Consider the following 20,785-nt stretch of genomic DNA (forward strand, 5'->3'; position numbering starts at 1 on the left):
CAAAATACTAAATTACTGTATTTAAAATATACAATATTCATGAATATACAAAAAACGTTAAAATGGAACATCAAATGTTAGACAGGGAAGCATATACACGATGTTGGTGAATGTTATGGAGGCAGTTGTCAATAATTAATTGCATTTGTAGTGACATAATTGCCTCACTCTCTTCTCGCATTGGCTCGAATAAATATCACTAGGAGGAAAACTTTTTTTAATGTATTATTATTATTAGCCATATGATGCAAGGAAGCCTGAGGCTTGTGCTCCACAGGCCAAAAAAAAAAAATTTTTCTGAATTACCGAGAGAGAGAGAGAGAGAGAGAGAGTAAAAGGGAATTACAAGAAAAAGAGGAATGATGATATCCAGCTCAGTTGTTGTTATTTTTATTTATTTATTTTTTTTATGGAAACCCCAAACACGAAAGGTATCAAAACCTATAATACTTAGTACCATGCATGGGTTGAAAGAGAAGTATGGGGGTGATGCCGGAAACTTTGCTCTAGAGACTAAACATGGGTTTCACCACTTCAAGCCTCCATAAGCAAGGTGGTTTTTAGGAGCATTAGCAACTAAGGCTATATTGCTCCGGGATATGCGGTGGTCGTTCCCTGACCTTTCCGCAACCTCCGTATTCGGTGGTGATGGGCTCGAACCCTAGTCTAATCAAGAAGCATGTGCTACACACTGCTGCTCCTTCCCACCTGGCTACGGAGGCGCCTATCCAGCTCAGGACCCTGAGTGTGCCAAGCCCATATTCACCAGATGTAAGCCCCTAGAGAGATAATAATAATAACAATTTAATTTGTTACAAGGCAAAGGTTGAAATTAACTTTTAATAATATTATTAACCCCTGGCTTGTAAGCCGTGAAGGGTGTTGTGTACGGCAGTGTGCCTTGTGTATACAATAAGAGTTCTATACTAAAGACCTTGTGGGTTAATTCAAGACATGAAGGATTCTGTAAGGCTATTTGAGGAAAATTATTTTTTATCACTGTGACTTGTGAATTTAGGTGAATCAGGGTTTTTTTGCCAAAGATCACCGAGGTTACCTTAAGGGCTTGGAGAAACTGCTAGTTAGGGAGGAGAGAGGTAATATGCATTTATCTTTTAATGCTTAACACATGAGACTTCTTTGTTGTTGCTAAAACAGCCAACCTTAGCAAGAAGCTTAGCAGAAAGCAATTTTTAAATGCAAAGGAAGCTAATGCTAAGGAAACAAACTTAAATAACTTCAAGAGGTGTGTCAGGGTAGTAAACTATACAAGAAACTTAGTCTTAACTGTGCATACAGTAACATTGATAAAATGAGTGAATCCTTACTCCTAGTTATGACAGCAAATAATGACATGATAGGACTGACGGAAATATGATGTTGCCCAGAAACAGGGGATGCTAAGTTTTATCATCCCTGTTTCTGAGCAACATCACAGTACAGTACACAGAATGCATTTAGGAGGGAAGTTGGAAATGTTGGAAGTGAGGTCTTGCTTCTTAACAAAAGCAGCCCAAGCAAGACAGTGGAATGGATGAGCAGGTGTGAACATCTTATTATGGGTGATTTCAGTTTACCCTTAATTGTCAGGAGCAAATAGGAGAAAAAATTTTAAATCTAAATGATCATTATTTGTTCACCATATTAGGGAAACAGCTTAGGGCAAGAATGAAGCAGATAACATCATAGGACTGAGAGTACAGGTACCAGGGATCACAAAGTTCTAAATTGGATATGAGAGGAGGAGGAGGAGGAAAAGAGAGAGAGAGAGAGAGAGAGAGAGAGAGAGAGAGAGAGCAACTGTTAAAAGCAAAGGAATAGGTTTTAATTCAGTAACAGATATTATGACAGTTTAAGATGATCTCTATCAAACTAGAGAGATAGCACAAAGAGCATGAACAGAGTAAAATATACACTTTAAAGCTATAGTCACAGAAGCCTTGAATGCATATATCCTTTAAGAAATACAGCACAAAGAGGATTCCAAGGCAGATGAATAATGAGCTAGTCACTTTAATAGAGCAGAAAATATGGCATTGGAAAAATACAGAGCAAAGAAAAGTACTGAAACCTACAAACACTCCAAATTGAAATACAGAAAAGGTTAGGCTGGCAAAGAGGTGGTCGGGAGGCAGTGGGTTGTAATTAATGGTTACTTGTCAAATTGGGCTAACGTAAGAAGTGGGGTTTCCAAAGGATTGACACTGAGACCACTGTGTATTTTTTTTTTTTTTTTTCTGAAATAACATTGAAGGGATACAGAAGATGTAATGTCAAAATTTGCAGATGATGCCAAAATTAGTAGGGTAGTTAATGATCAGCACCAGACAGCACTTTTTCAGGATGACTTAGACAGACTTCCAGGATCATTAGAAAAGTGGTAGTAGTGTTTTAATGCAGAAAAATGCAGACCTTACACTTGAAAATAGCAACCCCAAAATAGCTTATGCACTTGGTGGGGTTGAATTAGTAGAGGAAAGGGGAGGGAGGATTTGGTTGTTACTAGATGGTCAGTCATGAAGCTCTCCAAACAGTGTAGACAGGGAGAAGAAAAGCCCTGTGGTGTCCATGTGATGATTTTTTAAACATCTGATTGTAGAGAAAGGGAGGTCAAAATATCCTACTATGTAAGACTGCAATTTGGAATACTTTGTTTAAGTATCAATGCTGTGCCTAAAAAAAAAAAAGCTTCTTCAAGGGGGTCCAAAGATGTGGACACTTTGTGATACTGGCAAATGAACATCCATATGAGGAAAGATTGAAGATTTTGAATACATGCAGGCTGAAGAATTTGGTAAACAGGCACCTTAAAGAAGACCTGATTGAAGTTTAAAATGAATCTCCTCTGAGGGGAGAAAGTAAAATGAATGAAGGTGAAAAGATTTAAACAGGATTGCAGAAAATTTTCTTTTAGCCAGTGACTGGAATAAGTTGGTTGAGGCTAACAACTTGGGAAAATTCAGTTCAGCTAGAGAGAGGGATGTATGTAAGAAAGGGATCAAGTGGCTTATTTTAATTTATTTTTTATTTATTATTTTTATTAATTAATTAATTGTTTTTGGCTGGCTTCCTTGCACCATATGGCTAATACTAATATTAATTAATGAAACAGTTATAAGACTTAACTTATATTAACATATGCAGTGAAAACAAAATACAGCTTCATGTTTTTTTTTTTAAGATATAGAATCACATATACACTTTCACCCCAACACATAAAATAAAATTTTTAGCTGTTTCTTTATACCATTGAAAAATCACCCAGGCAAGAGGAGTTTGTAACTTATTACAGGAGCCAATACAACAGTACTCAGTGTTAACAATTGACTATGTATTTTTTTTTTTTTTTTTAATGTGGCAACATATGAGTTTTAATAGTATAAGTATTCCTGAGACTATGTTGGCCCACGATTACAATCTCAATCCTTAATTTCAAAATATTCTGCCCCTTTATCCGAGATCTACCTCGCATCTATCGAAGAAAAAATTCTCCAACCCTTTCCCCCAGGAATTAAACTATACATGAGGTATGCAGATGACGTCCTCTTAATAGGCAACAGAACCACCATCAATACTTTAACACAACACATGAAAGACTCAAATTTACCCTTGAAGTAGAAACCGATAATAAAATTAATTTTCTAAACCTCACTGTATACAAAATAAGCACATCTTTAGGCACCAAAATATACAGAAAAAACACACATACAGGTAAATTCTTACATTACCACTCACACCACCCTCTATACATCAAAAAAGCAGTTCTGTACAACCAGATATACAATGCTGTAAAATATAGCCACACACAAACAGACCTATCTGTAGAATTGCAATACCTCACCAAAAAATTCATCGACAGAAAATACCCATCACAACTAATAAAAGAAACCATCACCAAAGTTCATAATAACACTAATAACCCAAACAAAATTATTAACCACGTGAACAAGAATAAGATACATAAACCCCTTATCGCGCTCCCTTATCATCAACAATACGCTAGAAGATTTCAACAGATTTTTAAAAATACAGATATCAAATTAATATTCACATCTTATAACAAATTAAGTTCCAGATTCAATTCATACAAGACAATACACGAGTACGAAACACAAGATCACAACAACATTATATATTTGATCAGATGCCAATCAGATTGCCAAGCATGTTACATAGGCAGTACAACAGCAAAATTCGGGACATCAAAAATTTCCAACACACGTGCATACTACCACTTTAATAGCTTCAAAACTAATTCAGCAAGTACAGAACTAACACAACACGTCCAATCTCAAAATCACAACCCACTCATCGATTCAGCCATCACAGTAGTTAAATTAAATTCTAGCTACAAAATCCTTAAAAACGAAACCCTCGTCATCGAATGGTTTAAGCGCCATACATCACTCAACGTGTTAAACAAAAAGATTCCCGCCAATTTCTCCCCCATTTGGAATTTAGCACATATTAAGTTTCCATGTGCACTGAAATACATTTGGGGAACCCAACCCGTATATAACACAAGCGCGCTCTCTTTTCCCCCCACTATAGCTAACTGAGGACAAATTTCGAAAGTCGCTCGTGCGCGGCTATTAGCTTCTATTTTTCTTCATTTAATTTAATTTAATTAGGCAACCATAGAATGGAAGGTGCACTTTCCTTTCTTAGAAAGGTTTTTATAGCCCATAACTTAGTTTTAAACCCATAATCCCTGTAAGTTATTAGAATCCTATAACCACTATGTATGTGGTAAAACTCTCCACCAGCTAAGCGGATTACTATGAGGTGAATTCTGAAAGTTAAGCTAAGCTATACATACGATCTAGTTATTACAATACAGCACATAAGGACTCCTTAAAAAATCAAGAGTCAATTTAAAATTATTTAAATCCTTCTAAAACTTAGTCCTATCTTATATCTCACAAAAAGGATTCAATTGCTCTGTCGCTTATGCTTACTTCAATGGCACTTAAACCTCCATATAAGATCACATATCTCTATTAGGGATTACCCTGACTTCTAATCTCTCTCTCTCTGCAATAAGGACATCACAAATATTGCTTCCTCTGCATCTAAAAAACAGGGTTTTCTCTTTCACTCTTAGCATTACTTTTCTACTGAACAGCTACACACACTGTACAAATCTCAAATGTGCCCTACTATGGAATAGCACTCCCACATTTGGGGTGTAGTTCCCCCCCCATAACCACTGTCAGGCTTCTATAACTCCATTCAAAAGAGGGCAGTTAGATTATTAATGATCCATATCTTACAAAGTCTTTCCACTCTCTGTCTTATAGATGTTCTGTTTCTGCTGCTGCTGGCCTTTTCTATAGATATTTCCATGGGCACTGTTCTTCTTAATTGGCTTCTATAATCCCCCCCATCCAAACCAGTCCAAACATGTGCTGCAACTAGTCAATATCCAATCCACTTACTGTCCAACTTAAAATTCACAGAACAAACTTTTCTTCTTCCTCGTTTATCCCTTAAACTAAACATGAGCTTTCTGGAACAACCTCCCTTCACACATATTTCCTGAAAATTACAATCTACAGAAATTCACACTTAACGTCAGGGGTGGGCAACAGCTGGCCTGCGGGCCACATCCGGCCCGCGACGATGTTGAATCCAGCCCCCTCAGTAAATGCATAAATATAGAAAATCCATACCTGACTACACTCGCCGTAAACGTTCGGCTTAATTCGGTTCAATCGGGAATCGCGGCCAGTACAACAGTAACCAAGTGATTCTACGCGGTGTCAAAGAGTTATTTCCTAATTATTATTGTAGCATCGATCGAACAAAGTTCCTTTGGGTTTGACTTCTTATTGAAAAAAATAATATTGGTGCGAGATATTTTATGTTTTATGCCTTTTCTAATTATTGCAATTTTTAATTTAATATAATTTATAGCCCATAAAATGAGCCAATTAAAAAAAAAAAAGAAAAATTGATGCCGAATGCCGCATTTTCAATAATTGGACATTCAGATATTTAATTGCAAATACAGACGATAAAGCTGTTTGTTTGGTTTGTAACGAAACTATTTCCGTTTTTAAAGAATATAATCTAAAAAGGCATTTTTCAAAAAAAACATTTCGTAAAATATAAGCTATTTTCACCAGAACAAATGAAAATTGAAGCAGAAAATTTAAAATGTGGTTTGCGTAAGCAACAAAATACTTTGAAAATTTTGTCAAAACAGATAGAGCTCTGACAAATTTAAATATTGTATTTACTTTTTTTAAAAATACATTAATAATTTGGTAATTCAAGTAATATAACATTTTTTAGGTTCTAATTTTTTTTTATTAAATCGTTCAATCTATTCCGGCCCGCATCATGATGCGAAAATTTCATTCGGCCCACATCATGATACGAAAATTTCATTCGGCCCGCTGACGAAAAAAGTTGCCCACCCCTGCTTAACGTCAACAAGTATCCTCTTTCATCTTCTTAAATTTCAACCCATGCACAGTACAAAATACTATAGGTTCTAATACCTTTTATGTTTGGGGTTTTCATTAAAAAAAAAGACAGCCCTACCACATTAATCAAGAGTAAGAGATGACTCTAAAAATTTATGTGGCATTTAATACTGCGTGTTCCACCAATTGTTAAAATTCCAAAAAATACAGTCATAACCAATCTCAGGAAATCAATGAGATGAGCATCAGTCAACTGTGTATTTTCTCTTGTCAAAATGTAGGGAAAGTGTTACATTTGTTACATTTCTTTGCTATGTCATAGAACTACAGAATATTCATTTCTGCTGCCCTACATGTCAAAAGTTGTTGCACAGAGTAGTAAAAGTGAACCTAATCAAATCACTACAGGAGAAAGAGGGCAAACAGCAATCAATCTACAGAAATTCAAAAAACCACAGACAATATTGCATCACCATAGTGCAAAAAATATAAACATAATTAAAGAATCATGCTCAATACGTGCATGCGTAAAAATGATAAGTAGTCCAATGACGTATATTTCCAAAAAATAAGATTTTTGCACATGCACTGAAAATATAATTTCAGATACTAAAAAATGTATGCTTATTCAAATTTTCACTACAAGCAAATTGTAAAAATAACATTGCCGAACAATCTTCACAATCTAATATTAACTAATACTATCACAAATACTTACTTATAGGAGCTTTCGAGTGCTTTCTTTAAGCTTTGTGCTTTTTCTTCAGCATCTTCAAGTTCATTCTGCAAAATTAAAACATTGTTATTAAAAAAAATAAAAAAAATAAAAAAAGTATTGAAATATATACCATCAGTATGACTCTATTCTTAATGTGAATATGAAAATTGGCAATGATCACTGATTTAGAAAAAAAAAAAAAAGAAGAAAAGAAATCTAGAAAGTGATCTTTCCCAAAATTAAAAGTTTGGGAACTGCTTACAACAATATCTAATATATACACAACAAACATTTAATTTTTTTTATAAATTTTCTGACAAATCACCTCTATGGGAAGGATGGGGAAGAATTACAACTTATGACTTATATTACATATACAGCATGACAAAAGTCAGTTGGCATATGGAAAACCAATTGTCTGTATGAAGACTTGGTAGTATTTAAGGCTTTGAATGGTTTAAATAAACTAAATAATTGACATTGGGTAAAAAAATATTATGAGAATCCTATAGTCACAAAACTTGATACTACACAAGTTGTCTGCTCAATAAGTCTAAACTAAATAATGAGAATATCATTTTCCCTTTCCTAGGTAACACAAATTAAGGATTAATGAACATATACTCAAATCAAAGAAGGATGGGTGTAGACTCGATACAAGGAATTTTCTTCAGTCAAAGAGTTAACTGTTGGAATAAATTTCCATCTGACCTTGTAAATGTTCTGGAGAGTTCTAAATGTAATAAGAATGGTTAGACCAAATCAGGTTACAGGAATTGGTTTTTTTAAAGAACTAAGTCACTTCTTAGTCATTGGAGAGACAATAATAATCCCAACAGTAAAGACAGAATGCAGAGCATCATTATTTTCCCCAACTATTTCAATAATTATGTTGAAATAGTGCCCACACTTCTCCACTAAAATTCCTGGCTTTCTTGCATTGTTTTGTGCTTATCTGAATACTAAATTAAGGACAGTACCAAGGGTAGTGCCTACTGGTCTACAACTTCTAGACTTTAGCAAACTTTTGTTCCCATCCCTCATGGAAGGCTGCTGTATAAATTATAAGGAGCTGGAGTTACTGGTAAGATCCTATTTTAGTAAATAAATTTAATGAATTTGAGGTATTGCTCAAAACATCAAAGGCAGATATTGTTGGCATATCAGAGACGTGCTGTCACACAGACATAAGGAATGCAGAACTGGAATTTGGGGAGTACAACGTCTACAGAAAGGATAGACTGGATAGGAAGGGAGGAGGAGTTATGCTATTAGTTAAGAAATACATAAAATCCAAGGAAGTGAAGCCAGTGGACACCGCTGGACAGTGCAGTGTCGAGTCAGTTTGGTATGATATAAGCAATGGGAGATCAAAATTGAGAGTAGGATTGTGTGCTATAGGCCTAATGACTCTGATGAGTATAATAAGAAACTGTACAGGGAAATAGAGTGGGCCAGTAAATCAGAGAGTCTTATAATGGGAGATTTTAATTTCCCAGATATTGACTGGAATTTGGGGGCTGGTCACTCACACACTAGCAAGGCTATTGTGGATTTATTGGATGATTGTTTTCCACATCAGCATGTTCGGGAGGCAACTAGAGGGAGGAATACTCTTGATTTGATTATCAGCAGTGATTCTTCATGCATTAAGAATCTGCAGATAAATTAACCACTAGGTGGCAGTGATCACAGTGTGCTGAAGTGGGATTTACACAAAGAGGTAACTATCATTAGGGGTAAAGGGAAGGGTTATTGCTTTCGTAAAGGCGACTACGATGGACTGAGACAGTATATAAATTCTATACAGTGGGACCAACTGATGATGTTACCAACAGCAAATGCAAAATGGGAAGCATTCAAAGAACTTATCTTGGAAGCTACTAGGCTTTACATACCAACTAAGAAATATTGTTCAAGGTTTAGGCCTAAATGGATGTCAGATGAACTAATGAGGCATATGGCAGAGAAGAAACATGCATGGGATACTTACAAATTAACACATGACACAGAAGCCTTTGATAGATACAAGTTGATCTGTAACCAAGTTAGAAAGGAGGTTAGGCAGGCGAAGGCAGATTACGAGAAATCTTTGGCAAGGGATGCAAAGAAAAACAGCAAAGAATTCTTTACTTATGTAAACTCTAGAAGGAAGGGGATGAATCAGATTGGTCCACTTGATATCGATGGGTCAACTGTTGATGATCCTGCTCAGGTAGCTAACAAACTAAATGAATATTTTGCATCGACATTCACACATGAGGAGTTATTTAGCGTGGGGAAAGGGAGAGGTGTATTCAACTCTAGCAGTAAGCTAGAGAATCTTGTAATAACTGAGAGTAAAGTGGAGGAGAAATTGTTGAAGATAAACACAAGAAAGGCACCCGGGGTGGATGGGATCTATCCAGTTATATAAAAGGAGGCAGCAGAGGAAGTAAGCAAACCCTTAGCCATAATTATGAGAGCTTGCTTGGACTCAGGGGAGGTACCCACAGACTGGAGATGTGCAAATGTGACCCCAATTCACAAAGGAGGATCAAAGGCTGACACAAGTAATTATAGACCTGTGAGTTTAACTTCTGTTCCAGTGGAGGCACTAGTTAAAGAAGCACTGCAGGATCATTTAGACAAGACATCAGTTATAGTTCGGACACAGCATGGTTTTGTTAAGGGGAAGTCTTGCCTGACCAATTTGATTGGATACTATGATGCAGTCACAAAGGAACTGGAAGCAGGGAATAACTTTGATATTATATTAGCATTACCATTAGTAGAGGCATTTGATGCAAGAAAGCAAGCTTATGCAGCATCAGCCAAAAAAAAAAAAAAAAGAAAGAAACCACTTCCACTTCACCCCTCTGTTCATTCAAAATACCTGTCCAGCTGAGCCTTAAACTTATTTAGGCTATCAACTTCCACGACTAGGGATGGAAGTCTGTTCCACCAACCAACCACCCGCTGGCTAAAGGCAAATTTCCGCACCTCTATCCTACATCTGTCTTTCCTCAATTTGAATTTATGCCCTCTCAGGTGATTATTCTGAGCGAGAGGAAGAATCCCATCAGCATTGAGCATGCTCAAACCATTCAAGCCTTTATACACCTCTATCAGATCACCTCGCTGGTGCCTAGTCTCCAGACACTGTAATTTGCAAAACTTAAGCCTTTCTTCGTAAGAGCACCCCTTTGTTCCATTCACTAATCTTGTTGCCCTTCTCTGCACTCTTTCCAGCAGCTCTACATCCTTCTTGAAATGAGGCCTCCAGACCTGTATACAGTACTCTACGTGTGGCCTGACCATTGCCTTATACAAGGGAATAATCACCTCCTTATCCCTGCTAGAAAAATTCCTATATATCATTGACAATACACCATGAGCTACTCTTGCAGCCCGTCTGCGCTGCTCAGAGAACTTCATATCTACCTGCACAACCACCCCCAGGTCCCTTTCATTCTCTACCACTGTGTAGTACCACAGAGTTGATACGTTGCTCTGGAGTTGCTGTTTCCCATGTGTAATACTTTACATTTGTCAATGTTAAACTTCATTTGCCACCTCTCAGCCCATCAGCTCAACCTTTCCAGATCCTGTTGCAGCAACATAGTGTCAGTAGTGTCCTTGACAACCCTACCTACCTTTGTATCGTCTGCAAACTTCGACATTAAGCTTGATATACCATCATCAATATCATTTATGAATACAGAAAACAATAATGGACCCAACACTGAGCCCTGAGGGACTAATAACATCGTGGACTAATAACATTAGTCCACGATGAGCAGTGTCCATTGATTACCACTCTCTGTCTTCTCCCCCTCAGCCACCCCTTTATCCACAGCAGCAATTTGCCTCCAGTCCGACACTGCTCCAATTTGTGCAGCAGTCTTCCATGTGCAACAGTATCAAAAGCCTTTCTAAGATGCAAGTACATAATATCAAAGTTATTCCCTGCATCTAGTTCCTTTGTGACTGCATCATAGTATCCAATCAAATTGGTCAGGCAAGACTTCCCCTTAACAAAACCATGCTGTGTCCGAGCTATAAATGAAGTCTTGTCTAAATGATCCTGCAGTGCTTCTTTAACTAGTGCCTCCACTGGAACAGAAGTTAGACTCACAGGTCTATAATTACTTGTGTCAGCCTTTGATCTTCCTTTGTGAATTGGGGTCACATTTGCACATCTCCAGTCTGTGGGTACTTCCCCTGAGTCCAAGGAAGCTCTCATAATTATGGCTAAGGGTTTGCTTACTTCCTCTGCTGCCTCCTTTAATATAACTGGATAGATCCCATCCACCCCAGGTGCCTTTCTTGTGTTTATCTTCAACAATTTCTCCTCCACTTTACTCTCAGTTATTACAAGATTCTCTAGCTTACTGCTAGAGTTGAATACACCTCTGGCTTTCCCCTCGCTAAATAACTCCTCATGTGTGAATGTCGATGCAAAATATTCATTTAGTTTGTTAGCTACCTGAGCAGGATCATCAACAGTTGACCCATCAATATCAAGTGGACCAATCTGATTCATCCCCTTCCTTCTAGAGTTTACATAAGCAAAGAACTCTTTGCTGTTTTTCTTTGCATCCCTTGCCAAAGATTTCTCGTAATCTGCCTTCGCCTGCCTAACCTCCTTTGTAACTTGGTTACAGATCAACTTGTATCTATCATAGGCTTCTGTGTCATGGGTTAATTTGTATGTATCCCATGCATGTTTCTTCTCTGCCATATGCCTCATCAGTTCATCTGACATCCATTTAGGCCTAAACCTTGAACAATATTTCTTAGTTGGTATGTAAAGCCTAGTAGCTTCCAAGATAAGTTCTTTGAATGCTTCCCATTTTGCATTTGCTGTTGGTAACATCATCAGTTGGTCCCACTGTATAGAATTTAAATACTGTCTCAGTCCATCGTAGTCGCCTTTACGAAAGCAATAACCCTTCACTTTACCCCTAATGGTAGTTACATCTTTGAGTAAATCCCACTTCAGCACACTGTGATCACTGCCACCTAGTGGTTCATTTACCTAGTGGTTCATTTACCTGCAGATTCTTAATGCAAGAAGAATCACTACTGATAATCAAATCAGGAGTATTACTCCCTCTAGTTGCCTCCCGAACATGCTGATGTAGAAAACAATCATCCAATAAATCCACAAAAGCCTTGCTAGTGTGTGTGAGTGACCAGCCCCCAAATTCCAGTCAATATCTGGGAAATTAAAACCTCCCATTATAAGACTCTCTGATTTACTGGCTCACTCTATTTCTCTGTACAGTTTCTGATTATACTCATCAGAATCATTAGGCCTATAGCACACTCCTACTCTCAATTTTGATCTCCCAATGCTTATGTCACACCAAACTGACTCGACACTGCACTGTCCAGCGATGTCCACTGGCTTCACTTCCTTGGATTTTATGTATTTCTTAACTAATAGCATAACCCCTCCTCCCTTCCTATCCAGTCTATCCTTTCTGTAGACGTTGTACTCCCCAAATTCCAGTTCTGCATTCCTTATATCTGTGTGACAGCACGTCTCTGATATGCCAACAATATCTGCCTTTGATGTTTTGAGCAATACCTCAAATTCATCAAATTTATTTACTAAACTCCTAGCATTGGTGTACACGCAAGTATACATGCACCCATTTCTATTCTTAGCTACCCTAACACAACCCATGTGTTTACTTGTACCACAATGACTCCCAGCAGTCTCTGAAATATCCTGGATCTTGTTTTTCAGGCTTCTGCTCATTCCAATAGAAGCAGTGCAAGAATCTCTTTCACCTCTGCCAGTGGCTACTGTTAATCTATTCGTCTTTGTCTCCACCCAAGCTAGCAGTTTTCCGACTCACCTAACACTGCCTCGATAGCATCAGCAAATATTCTTGCACCCTTTCTATTTAAGTGTATCCCATCCCTGTAGAAGCAATCTCTCTTGTTAACAAGTACAGTCCACGCTGAAAAAAATTCTACCCCTTGAGCCTTGCACAATCTTTCCAGGGCCGAATTGATCGACAAGGCTCTCATCATATACTCCCTCCTATCGTGTCTGGGCAGAATTGCAGACACTTTCAAATTCAACCCTATTTCACGGCTTTTTTTAAACAGTGACCTGTACTTGTTAAGCAATTCTGCCGGTCTCCTACTCTTGATATCATTAGTGCCAACGTGTACAACTATATCACCTTTTGTGCCCTTAAAAGATGACATCTGCTCTACAACGTCATCAACCTTTGCCCCTGGCAGACATACCCTGGTACTGTTCCACCTATCCTTTTTACAAAGCATGTTCCCCGTTTCCCTGACAATAGAGTCACCAACAACTACTAGTTCCTTTGGGACCCGCGCATTCTGCCTTGGGGGTTGCCGCTGTGTTGCGCGATGACCAAGTGCAAGCTCTGGCACTGATGTGGGCAGCTGAGAGCTTGATGGGCCCCTCAATTTAGTTCCTTCGAGGGCATCCACCCTGTCCTTCAAGCTCACATATAGGCACATAAGAACGCTGAGTTGTTGCCCGATTTAGATACACTCCTTGTATCGCGCGCACACACAAAGACATCCCCCATGGCAATATCATGTCCCGTACCTGAATGCTCCACAAAAATCATGCAAGCTGTGCATTTTAGAAGGCTGTGATTCAGAAGGCAACTGCCCCCCTCAGTTCTCCTCTGAGCCACAGCACTTCCATTAGCTTGAGCCTTATACTTGGATCTTAGAAAGGCTTTTGATACTGTTGCACATGGAAGACTGCTGCACAAATTGGAGCAGTGTGACATTGGAGGCAAATTGCTGCTGTGGATAAAGGGGTGGCTGAGGGGGAGAAGACAGAGAGTGGTAATCAATGGACACTGCTCGTCGTGGACTAATGTTATTAGTGGAGTCCCTCAGGGCTCAGTGTTGGGTCCATTATTGTTTTCTGTATTCGTAAATGATATTGATGATGGTATATCAAGCTTAATGTCGAAGTTTGCAGACGATACAAAGGTAGGCAGGGTTGTCAAGGACACTACTGACACTATGCTGCTGCAACAGTATCTGGAAAGGTTGAGCAGATGGGCTGAGAGGTGGCAAATGAAGTTTAACATTGACAAATGTAAAGTACTACACATGGGAAACAGCAACCCCAGAGCAACGTATCAACTCTGTGGTACTACACTGACAGTGGTAGAGAATGAAAGGGACCTGGGGGTGGTTGTGCAGGCAGATATGAAGTTCTCTGAGCAGTGCAGACGGGCTGCAAGAGTAGCTCATGGTGTATTGTCGATGATATATAGGAATTTTTCTAGCAGGGATAAGGAGGTGATTATTCCCTTGTATAAGGCAATGGTCAGGCCACACCTAGAGTACTGTATACAGGTCTGGAGGCCTCATTTAAAGAAGGATGTAGAGCTGCTGGAACGAGTACAGAGAAGGGCAACAAGATTAGTGAATGGAACAAAGGGGTGCTCTTACAAAGAAAGGCTTAAGTTTTGCAAATTACAGTGTCTGGAGACTAGGCACCAGCGAGGTGATCTGACAGAATTGTATAAAGCCCTGAATGGTTTGAGCATGCTCAATGCTGATGGGATTCTTCCTCTTGCTCAGAATAATCACCTGAGAGAGCATAAGTTCAAATTGAGGAAAGACGTGCGGAAATTTGCCTTTAGCCAGCGGGTGGTTGGTTGGTGGAACAGACTTCCATCCCTTGTCGTGGAAGTTGATAGCCTAAATAAGTTTAAGGCTCAGCTGGACAGGTATTTTTGAACGAACAGAGGGGTGAAGTGGAAGTGGTTTTTTTTTTTTTTTTTTTGGTTGATGCTGCATAATAGTATTAGTATTAGTAACGGCCGCATGGTGCAAGAAAGCCTATGGCTTATGCTGCACCAGCCAAAAAAAAAAAAATCCGAACAAAACAATGATAAAAACAAAAAATAAATAAATAAATAAAGAAAATAAATAACTAAATAATAATAATTAATAAATAAAAAAATAAAATAAAAAATTAAAAAAAGGAGCTTAAAAAGGAAATTTAAAACTTAAAAATAAAAAGGAAATAAGCTTGCTTTCTTGCATCACATGCCTCTACTAATGCTAATGCTAATGCTATGCTGGCTAAAAGACAGGAGACAGAGAGGTGTCATAAATGGTCAGTCTTCAGAGTGGATCAGCATAACAAGCAGGGTCTTGTTATGCTAGGTCTTATATTCACAAGGATTATCATCGTCAGCCATTTTCAATCCACTGCAGGATAAAGGCCTCTTCAGCAACTTTCCACTTCCTTCTGTTTTGTGCAATGCCCATCCATTTACTACCCACAAACTCATGAATTTCATCTGCCCATCTCCGTCGTTGTCTTCCAGGTTTTCTTCTAGCTCCACATGGGTACCATTCTGTTATTTTCTTAGTCCATCTGTCATCATGTCTTCGAGCTATGTGTCCTGCCCACAACCATTTTAGTCCTTTAGTTTTGATAAGAATGTCCTTTACTTGAGTTTGCTGCCTAATCAATGTGTTTCTCTTCTTATCTAACAGTCTGATTCCCAATATAATTCATTCCATTCTTCACTGTGTAGTTCTCAGTTTATCTTCCATTCTTTTGGTGAGTGCCCAAGTTTCACTTCCATAAGTCATGGTGGGGAGTATACACTGGTTTGTTATTTTACATTTCAGACAAATTGGGATATTGCTCCTCAATATGTGACTATATTTCCTGAATGCTATCCATCCAAAATTTATTCTTCTCTTGATTTCCAGCCATTTATCATTATTATGGCTAATGTCTTGTCCCAGATAAGTATATGACTCCACCTTTTCAATTACTGCTCCTTCAATCATTATATCCTTTTCTGTGGCATACTTGTTCATCATTACTTTTGTTTTAGCCATATTCATCTTTAGTCTAAAATCCTTACTAACTCTGCATAACTGATTAAGATTTTCCTCTTATTCTAAGGGATCATGGCTTATGACCACAATGTCATCTGCAAATCGCAAATGGCTTAGGTACTCTCCATTCACATTGACTCCTTTCTGCGACCAGTCTAATCTTCTAAAAGCTTCCTCAAAGGCAGCAGTAAACAACTTTGGAGATATTGTCTCTCCTTGTCGAACTTCTTTCTCAATTTTAAATTTACTACTGCCTTTGTCTAGTCTAATAAAGGAGGTAGCATTCTCATATATTTTCTTCAAAATCATAATGTATGGGGGTATCTATGCCTTGTCTTTCCACAGCCTGAAACATTGCCTTATGCTGTATGGAGTCAAATGCCTTTTCATAATCCACAAATGCCAGGCATAATGGTGTTTTATATTCATTTGCTTTCTCCATTAGCTATGATATTACGTGAAGATGATCCATAGTTGAGAATCCTGTCCTAAAGCCAGCTTGTTCTTTCGTTTGACCCTTGTGAACAACTTTTAGATGTGGGATAACAAGCTAATTGGTCTACAATTTCCAAATTCTGATTTATTTCCTTTCTTATGCAGCAAAACTATGATTGCATTATTCCACTCCTTAGGCATCACACCATTTCTAATGCATTTTCACAAGGGTATCCAAGAAAAACTGTCAAAGTTTGCTGATTATTTAAAAGTGGGCAGGGTAATTAACAATTCATGTGAAGCCACGCTGCTTCAAAAAGACTGAGATCAGTAGCATATATGGTATGAAAAATGGCAATAAAATTTAATGCTTCAAAATAAGGTTATGGATTCTGGAGTCAGATATAAGCTGAAGGATGGGAATGATCTAAAAGTGATTCAACACAAAAAAGACCATGGTGTTATTAGCATTAGCATTAGTTGAAGCATATGATGCAAGAAAACGAGCTTATACAGCATAAGCCAAAAAAAAAAAAAACCTCCCATTTCACCCATCCGGTCACTCCAAATGTTTGTCTAGTTCAGTCTTAAGTTTATTTAAGCTATCAATTTCCAACAACAATAGATGGAAGTCTGTTCCAGCAATCAACTACCCGCTGGCTAAAGGCAAACTTCTGCATATCTATTCTACAACTGTCTTTCCTCAATTTGAATCTATGCCCCCTCAGGTTCTTAGTCTGAGCAAGCAGAAGTATCCCATCAGCATTGAGCCTGCTCAAACCATTCAAGGCCTTATACACCTCAATCAGATCACTTCGCAGGTGCCTACTCTCCAGGCGCCTCCGTAGCCAGGTGGGAAGGAGCAGCAGTGCGTAGCACATGCTTCTTGATTAGACCGGGGTTCGAGCCCGTCACCACCAAATACGGAGGATGCGGAAAGGTCATTCAGGGAATGACCACCGCATATCCCGGAGCAATATGGCCTTAGTTGCTAATGCTCCTAAAAACCAAACAACAACAACAACAACAACAGCCTACTCTCCAGATGCTGCAACTTGCAGAACTTAAGCCTTTCTTCATAAACGCACCCCTTTGTTCCTCTCACCAATGTTGTTGTCCTTCTCTGTACTTGTTCTAGCAACTCTACATCCTTCCTAAAATGAGGTCTGGAGGCCTCATTTTAGGAAGGATGTTAGGTTTCAACTGACATTAAATTTTACATGTACTGTAAACAGGCAGTTAGGAAGACAAATATTGCTTCCTCGGCATCTAAAAAACTTGGTTTTCTCTTTCGCTCTCTGCATTACTTTTCTTCCAAACAGCTCTGTACAAATCGCAAATCCGCCCTACCATGGAATATTGTTCCCAGATCCAGGACGGTGCCCACAAAACCTCTCTCAGGCTTCTAGATTCCATTCAGAAGAGAGCAGTTAGGTTGATTAATGACTCCTCTCTAACAGAGTCTCTCCACTCACTGTCTTATAGACATACTGTTTCTGATGCATGCCTTTTCTACAGATACTTCCATGGGCATTGTTTTTCTGAATTGGCATCTATAATTCCTGCTCTCTCTTTCAAAACAATCTGAACACGTGCCGCCACCAGCCAACATCCATTTACTGTCCAACTTCAAACTCACAGAACCAACTTTTCATCTTCCTCATTTATTCATTCAACTGCCATTTTCTGAAACAAACCTGCCTTCACACATATTTCCTGAAAATTATAGTCTACAAAAGTTCAAGTCTAATGTCAACAGATATCTTCTTTCATCTTCTCAACCTCCAACCCAAGCACGGTACTAAGTACTATAGGTTCTAATACTTCTCATGTTTGTGGTTTTCATAAAATAAAAAAAAAGGACATTATTATCCCTCTATATAAGACAATGGTTAAAGTATAATTAAAGTATTATATTCAGGTCTGAAGACCGCACCTAAAAAAGGACATAGAACTTCTGGAGAGGGCTCAAATAAGCACAATCAAATTAGTGATGAATGAAAATTGGTGCATATATAAAAAACAGCTTAAAAGATATAGACTGCAAAGTCTGAAAACTATATACCTAAATGAGAGATTCTGACTGAAGTAAAAAGCACTGAAAGTTGAGTAAAATGAATGAAGATCTGCTCTCCCTCATAGGTGAGACAAGAACCAGGGGGCACAAATATAAAATCTCAGGGAATAAGAGAGGACTGGATTCTGTGAAATTCATGTGCAGCAGCAGGTTGTCAAACAATGGAATAAACTGCCTCCATGTGGTAGAGGCAGTGAGTCTAGGTTAATTCAAAGCAGAATTGGATAGGTTGGATGAATTACATTAAAGAATGAGAATAGTGTGAATATTCTATTTTATTTTATTATTTTTTTTTTTTATTGTTCTGGCAGATGCAGAAAAAAAAAAGTTAGCCTCCTTGCATCATTTGGCCTTATTAACACTAATTCATCTTCTAACAGAAGATTTAATTTATAATTAGATATAGGCTGTAAAAAAAGTTTGGGAACTGCTTACAACCATAACTAATACACAACAAATATTTTTTTATAATTTAAAGTTTGTTTTCTTTTTTAAAAAACAAAAAATTGTATTTTATTGCAGATAGAAATGAAAATGGGGACAAAAAAGAACATCATACTTTTAATGACAAAATTTCCTTTTCTTGTTTCTGGACTGTGGATGTGAGTTGTCGAATAGCATCTGTAAAGAATTTCAAATATATTAGAGAAATTAATAAATATTCTTTCCAGAATGTTTGGCTATAGCTACTAACTAAGAACTCCAACTTAAACCAAGAAGTTCGTTTTCTATTTTATAAGTTGCAAACATTTTAACATTTCATAATGGCAAAAGAGCAATGTCACTAAGTGACATTACCAATTGCTTTCAAATGTTTCAATATAAATAACTTAATTAAAAAATAAAAAGCTAATAAAAAAAACAGTATATATCATTCTGTCTGATATTTCAAATACAGGATGCTTCTACTGAAAAAAATTTCATTTCAAGTCATGGCTTTCAAAAATTATTATGTCTACAAAAAATATATCTGCCAACTTTTAGAAATAACAATTCATAAAACTTTTAATAAAGATATGTCTTTCTGTTGGAACATTCTTATGGAAATTAGTAGCATTTAGTATTAGCTATGTGGTGCTAGGAAACCCATAGCAGTACAAACAAGTACATGGCACTGCTATGGGTGCCCCTGTCAGTTCCGTAGTAGCTAACATCGCCATGGAAGATCTGGAGAAGCAGATACACCAGAACCCACCTACACCTATTACAACGTGGTGTAGATACGTCGACGATATTTTTACCATAATACCACGTGGTTCTGAAACGGTACTACTAGAATACCTCAACTCTCTATCCAATTTCAGCAAGTTTACCGTAGAATCAGAGGTGGACGGTTCGCTCCCGTTTCTGGACGTGCTAGTGCATCGCGTAGGCCCACATCTAGAGACCTCAGTATACCGCAAACCCATGTGGTGCGGTCAATTCACCAACTACGGGTCCGGCCACGCTCCAAGCCATCTCAATAGCACCGCCCGCACCCTGTTCTCCAGGGCCTGGAGCCATTCCAGCACCGACACAATTAGACGTAACGAGATCTCCCGTGTGAAGGCGGACCTAACCAGATGCGGTTATCCATCCCATGTACTAAACAGATGCTTGTTACAGGCACAAGAACTTACTTCCAACCCAAGACCTCCGAAGCAAGTCGGCATATCATCCGCCTACATTCCGTACTATCCAGGAGTGTCAGGACGTATCTCGAAGATCCTGAGAAGTTACAACATCAAATGTGTGCAATTACCAGGTAGGAACCTAAGTTCACTTGTCTCCAGTGTGAAGACCCCTGTCACACCTATCTTACGCAGCAATGTAGTGTACCGTATCACCTGTAGGGCCTGTAACAGTTGCTACGTAGGTGAGACATCGAGACGTCTCCAGGATCGCCTCACGGAACACGACAGAGCAATCCGGCTTGCCGAAACTGACCAGTCCGCGCTTGCAGAACATTTTTGGGCTACCAACCACGATCTTGACCCCAAGCGCGACTTTGAGATAGTGGACCACGCGCGACACTTTCGCCACCGCCTATGGCTAGAGTCACTAAACATAATAAACAACCCTAAGGCATTAAATCGCCAGAAAGGCATGCGTATACATCCAATCCTGGAGACAACCGTTTTATTGATGGATGATCACTGGCGCAAGGCAGCACACGTCCGTGCTACAACAATGACGAATGAGTAACGTGCCACACTTTGCTTGTAGCGTATTTAAAATTTTATCAGTTGATAAAGGGACACGAGTTCCGAAAGCTACTGAACT

General features: G+C 38.4%; 1 protein-coding gene across 1 annotated transcript in view; it reads right to left on the bottom strand.

Annotated features, from left to right (window-relative positions):
* The window catches only part of Tmf (TATA element modulatory factor), a 243,980-nt gene that overhangs the window by 122,882 nt on the left and 100,313 nt on the right, over positions 1-20,785 (bottom strand). Inside the window, exons 11-12 of the mRNA XM_090371290.1 lie at positions 19,083-19,144; positions 7,150-7,214 (exon numbers count right to left, since the gene is read on the bottom strand). Coding sequence (XP_090227416.1) covers positions 7,150-7,214; positions 19,083-19,144 — 127 coding nt within the window. The remainder of the gene's footprint in view (positions 1-7,149; positions 7,215-19,082; positions 19,145-20,785) is intronic.

The sequence above is a fragment of the Mastigoproctus giganteus genome, chromosome 4 (assembly GCF_048544385.1).
Source record: "Mastigoproctus giganteus isolate SK-2022 chromosome 4, ASM4854438v1, whole genome shotgun sequence".
NCBI classification, from domain to species: Eukaryota; Metazoa; Arthropoda; class Arachnida; order Uropygi; family Thelyphonidae; genus Mastigoproctus; species Mastigoproctus giganteus.